The sequence below is a fragment of the Pteropus medius genome, unplaced genomic scaffold (assembly GCF_902729225.1).
Source record: "Pteropus medius unplaced genomic scaffold, Ma_sr-lr_union100, whole genome shotgun sequence".
Taxonomy (NCBI): domain Eukaryota; kingdom Metazoa; phylum Chordata; class Mammalia; order Chiroptera; family Pteropodidae; genus Pteropus; species Pteropus medius.
Window position 1 is genome coordinate 10246680 of NW_024349225.1, and position 5852 is coordinate 10252531.

A 5852-nucleotide genomic window follows, 5' to 3' on the forward strand; every position below is an offset into this window, starting at 1 on the left:
CATGCTTCGGGAGGTTAAAAGAGTTCAGATGGGCACTTTGGAGAAGGATCTGAGCGTGTGGCCTGTGGCAAGGTGGGGGGCGGCTGGTGGTGATGGACAGGTGGGCAAAGGAGGGAGAGCTAGGGGGGAGGTGTGACAAGGAATCAAGTCGCCACGATGCTCTCCTCTGTGCAGATGACACAGACGGGCATGGAGGAGACAGGACGGGGGTCAGGTACCCCCCTCCCGAGTCTGCCTCCTCAGGCTGGGGTTTGAACCATCCCGAGCAACAGTCTCTAAGAGCCTGCTTCCTATATCTCTGTTGGATCCTTCTCTAATTCTGCACAGCCAGGGAACTGGTCCCAGGTCCCCATGTCGCTACTGAGGGAGGAGGGGTAAGCGAAGTCGTGGGCCTCGGTCTAGACTGCAGGCACACAGCTTCCCTGGCAGATGGGCACTCGGAAGCGAGAGCAGGCAGCAAGAAGATGTCATCTGGGAAAAACGGCGACGCTGCCAACTCCGATCAGATAATCATCTTATTATTTCTTCCATTTGGCCCCAGAATAAGGATTTCCTTCTCCTCTCTCTCTCCCCACACCTACCTTCCAGCCCAGCCCCTTCTCCTTCCCCTCCCCTCACGCCCTCTCCCACCCCAAAATAAAATCAAGCAAAACCACAAAACTCTAGAGTGCTCAGTGTCTGGGAATCCCAGCTTCCAAGGGAGAAATCACAGCCAAGGAGGGGGAGACCGTGTGTCCGGAGGGACGTTCCAGCAACACCCCAGTGAGGGGCTCCCTCCTTCCAGCTTGCTTCCTCTAGTCTGAGACTAACGTGCGGGCATCCAGCAGCCTGAGGAGTTTTTAAGCTGGGGAGCTGTCAAGCATCTCGGGGCTGCGCAGCTGCACCCCCAGTCCGCCTTAGGCATGCCTCCCGTTGCTTCGGTCTCCCCATCAAAGTAACGGGACTGGAAACATTGATGGGTGTTGTGACCGATCCAAATTAATAAGATTAAAACGGTTCTACGCGTGCCTAGTCTCGTGTGAGATTCTGCCACGGGGGACCCAGAGGGATAACGAGACACAAGGAAGAATCACCTCTCACCCCCACCCCCTGCCTGAAACTAGTCCCCCCTCAGTAAGGCAAGGGAGACAGTGATTCCTAACCCCACCCTCTTCCTCGTCCTTCTGGGTGACGTTCTGTGAAAACCAAGATCTGGGTATAGTGAAAAATACATGTGGGTGATGTTCCCAGACGCTGCCTCTGATGAAAACCAGAGAGTTACACAAGGTGCGTTTTTAGGTCCCTCTTACAAAGGCCGGGGCTGGAAACCAGGGTCGCGGCGTGCAAGTGCTCGCCGTTTCCAGATGACCCTGCTGTTTCTAGGTTCGCACGTGATTCTTGGGGGACCCCAGGACCTGGGCCAGGGAGCCGATTTCTGCTAAGTTCCAGGGCTACTCGAAGGACAGGGGACCAGTCAGGACCCCACAGCGGTGCACCTGGCAGTCCTGTCCTCTGGCCGCCAGGCGTGACTCACTGCCAGGTCCTTGCTTTCTCACAGCTTCCAAGGGGGGGCCTGGGTCTCTCATACCGGACCATGAGAACTGAGGTGTGACACCTCTTCCCCAGGGACAAAGAAGCAGAGGTCTCCCCCTTTGGAGGGGCAAGAGTGAGCTGGAGGTGTCCTGAGTGCCAGCACAGTGCCCGGGACCGGAGAGCAGGACAAGGGACCGTGCTCTCGGGTGACAGTCTGGAGGCCTGCCAGGCCGGTGAAGAAAGCCTCTTCCCCACCACGCCCAGGCCGGCCCGGCTGCTCTCCCTGCCGCAACCCCTCCCCTCCCCATTCCTTATGTCTCATCCGGCACAGATGAAGCCATCGTAGCCCCCAGGACCATGGAGAGCCCGGCGTGGGTCGTTACCTGTGATGATGGCTGGGTTGCTCTGTCCTCCCTCTGGGTTCACCCAGGCTTCCACCGTGAACGCCTCCCGGGGAATCTCAGCCAGCACTTCCGGCCGCAGCCGCAGCCGCTCCCGCCTCCCCGAGAAGTACAGGACGGGCAACCTTCCTCCACGGGGCTGCGAGGTCTCTGCTTCCCAGGAGGGGTCCCCTTCTCCGTTCTGGATGCTGTCCTCGAGAGCACTGGTTCTGACCCTGAGCATAAGGGGACGCTTAGGCAAAGGTCGGAAGTGCCGGGGAGAGGCGTCGGGGTCTGCCTGCACGCCCTCTGCCTGCCCCTTCGCCACCCGGCGACGCCGCCTGGTCTTGGCCCGACCCTTCCCCCGGGTCCCCAGTTTGGGTTCCTTCCGGTGTGCGAAGCGGGCGGTGACAGTGGCAGCCGTGGCTGAGCGTTCACGAGTCCCAGCCTCACGCAGAGACCGCTTGGATCCTCCATCGTCGAGATAAATGTCATCATCTCCCAGCGGCGCAGACTGCCCAATAGGACCGTCCCCTCCCCACGGGGCAGCTGGCTGCTCAGCCTCACCGCTCACTCCGGCACCTGCCATGCCCTCGGTGGCTGGCTCACTGCGTCCTGCATGGTGGGGGCCCAGATCCCCCACAGGGTAGGGCCTCAGGGAGCTGCCTGGCCTGCTGGGGTAGACCCCAAAGAGGTGATGCTGGGGAGAAGCTCTGGGTCTTCGAACCTTGGCGCCCAGCCAACAGCGGTCTCCTTCCGACAGCAGCTGCTGCGGGTGCCCTCTGTGGGCCAGAGATCTCTTATGCGTCCAGCCCGGCTCGGAGCCCGCAGGGCCCAGGGCCCACCCGGCCAGAATCACCAGGCTTATTCCCAGGATCTTTGAGCACTTCATACCTCCCCCGGCTCTTTACACAGAACCAGAAGTCAACTTCTGGGTACCACACTGGACTGGGACGATGGGGAGGAGGGAACGAGACGGCCGGCGGTGGGTTCGCAGTCGCTGGGGCAACCGTTTTGTTCAAGCACCAAACTTTTCCGAGCAGCCCCCAGAAGAGCGCCTCTCTGGCTCCCCGTGCTGGGGCTGTGCCCGCACCCCTCGCTCTCTCTCGGCTCTAGCTCAGTCCCTGCAGAATGAAGTTCATTTCTCTGGGTTCCTCTGAATTTCCTCCAGAGAGCTCAGGTTTCTTTTTCCTCCTCTTTTCCCCCTTTTTCAACGGCCCCTCCCCTCGCCGATTCTAGAGGAGGGACACGTGGACACGAGCCAAAGCCTCTCAGACACACGCTCACTCCCAAACACGTACCCCTCGCTACCTGGAGCCATTAAAAAGCCCCTTCTGTCGTTTTCGCCTTCCCCCCTCTTCCTTCCCCAGGAGCTCCCTTCTCTTTAGAGTCCTTAACCTATAAGACATTCGTCTTCAAACAAATCCCCAGGAGAACCCGTGTACTGTGACGACTTGATGCTTCTTATCTAAAAAGGCAAAGGGAATCTAGGCGCACAAAATCCCAGCTGGTACTTAACTCTCGCTCCAGGTGTCTCTGCGGCCAGAGCACGGCCAGCCTCCAACCAGCCCGCGAGGCTCAGAGGGCTCCCCTCGGCTCCGTGCTTGGGGTGGTGAAGTGTTGAAGTTTGCTTTTTTTAGTCCTCTTCCAACTTGTTGGTATGTTGCAAGTCTCTGGAAAGTTCTCCTTTGGGGTGCCGGTCTGATGTCCTAATAACCTTATGAGTCTCAGAGCCCTGGGCTTCACCTTCTGGGAGTCTCGTGGGTCCCTGGGGGGACGGAAGGGACAGCAAGCAGAGCATGTACCCCAGGGGACCTGCTCACTCTGTCTGGTCCCTCCCGCTCCCTGTCTCCCTTCCTCTGCCTGTAATTATCCCCTCGCTTGCTTCATTTAAAGGCAATGATGATGTCAAAGCTAATAAGTTCAGTGCCTCACTCCACCTACTCCCTGTCCCCTCCTTCCTCCTGAAAACCTCCCACCTCACTGAGGCACAGGGGACAGACGACACTCGGCTTCCCCAGTAAACATCTCAAACATCTCGGGCTTTCTCTCTCAGCGGCCGCAGCCTACACAATCAATGGCAAACAATCAATACTGTGTTGGAGCGCTCCTTCCTGTGAGCGAGCGAGCGAGCGAGCTCTCCCTCACACACACACATACACACACACACACACACACTCACACACTCACACTCACATGTATTATGAACAGACCTGCCTAATAAATCCACACCAACCTTTTAGGAGTTCACTTGTACCTCTTTCTTTTGTTTTGCACAAACCTCTTGTATTTTTTTCTTGTTTAAATCATTTAGGATTTAAAACAAAATACCCCAGATTCACTTTATATTGGACACTGGGAGACAGGAGAAAACCAAGTATCCTGCCGTGAGACGCATTAAATGGGAAGGCCATGAATGCTTACTAGGTGGGTCCTTATTCTCTCTGAAGTGACTAGAAGTCACCCCATGCTGAGCGAGCAAAAGAAAAAAACTCAAATGAGATGCTCAAAATAATTTACAAAAATGGACAGTGAGACCCAAACAACTATTTTTTCAACTGATTTTAAATAAATGGATAGGATGGAGGAGTAAATAATGTGATTTTAACCTCTGTAATAATGTTTGCCTAGATGCAGGCTATCTCCAGGAGTCCCAGCCCCTGAACACATCTGCACACACACACACACACACACACACACACGTGCGCGCGTGCACGTGTGTGTGCACATGCACATATACACACTCATGCACACAGAGCATGGGTCTGATTTCTCCACACAAGTAAGGATGTTTGACCTCAGGTGGCCACAAAACAAGCAGCGAAATCTATTGAGTCCTTCATTCGACAATAAGAAAAATCACTTACACGTCTAAAGTCACTGCTTGTGTTGCCCACACATGAAGCCTACAGCCCACGCGGTGTGGAGTAAGATCGCACCGGCTCCTCTGCCCTGGGTTGTCTCAGGCCTCCTGAACTCCTCCAGCCCCGCTAACCGCTGGCTTGTGTGCTGTAAGAATGCTGTACCCCGAACACCCCATCCGGGGCTTGCCCCGTTTCCCAGCGCAGCGTCCACTGGAGCCTCAAAGCAAGTCCCCAAAGAAGACATCAGCTCGGGCACGTGGGGCTCACTAACCAGAAACGGCTCGACCCGGACTGTCCTTCTCCCTCCCGCCATTTCCGACCTCCCTGCACTGTCCTGCCTCAGTCCTTGATCTATTTTGTTCCCGAAGCAGCTCAATCTCTCCTGGGGCTTTGGAAGAGGGTAGAAGGAATGTAGCTAAGAAGACAGAAAGAGCAAGTTAGGCAGGTGGGAGGAGGGAGAAGAAGAGAGAAGAGAGGAGGAGAGTGGAGAGGAGAGAGGAGAGAGAGAGAGAGAGAGGGAAAAGCCAGGGAAGGAAGCAGAGGAACCTTAGTTCAAATGAAGGAAGACAGGTAGGAAAAGGAGAAGTAAACTTCGCCTCCCTCATGCCACCCCCACGACCCCCAGAAAAAGGTTTCCTACCATTCATTTTAGGAGGGGGTAACCCAGCCAGGAAGAGGGATCCCGCCTGCTTCGCGCCCCTTCCACTGTGGGAGCGAGCTCGCATCCCCTACAGGTCCCTCCTGGCTCTCAGCTGCTAGTAATCCATTCATAGGGTTTCAAGAAGCTACACAAAACTCAAGCTTCCAGTTCAGTTTCTCTCTCTCTCCCCTTCATTCCTTTGCTCACCACTCTCCTTCAGCTCTTGGCAGTCCAAAGTTTAAAAAAAAATGTTGAACCATTTCTGTGTTTTCCTCCTGTTGTAACTTTTGCTGTGACATCATAACCCTGCCCACCAACACCCCACCTCTCGCTCTCCTTCCCATCCCCCCGTCATCGGTTCCATACCCCCAAAACAGCCCCCCCACAGAGCAGCAGGGCTCCTGTCGGTTCCCGACGTGTGAAAGTACAAAGCCACTGGAAGGTGTCCTCGCTCCT

General features: G+C 56.0%; 1 protein-coding gene across 1 annotated transcript in view; it reads right to left on the reverse strand.

The window, feature by feature from the left end:
* PAPPA2 (pappalysin 2) overlaps positions 1-2784 on the reverse strand; it is a 207421-nt gene extending 204637 nt beyond the window's left edge. The window contains exon 1 of the mRNA XM_039881111.1: positions 1896-2784. Coding sequence (XP_039737045.1) covers positions 1896-2784 — 889 coding nt within the window. The remainder of the gene's footprint in view (positions 1-1895) is intronic.
* Positions 2785-5852: the final 3068 nt, after the last annotated feature.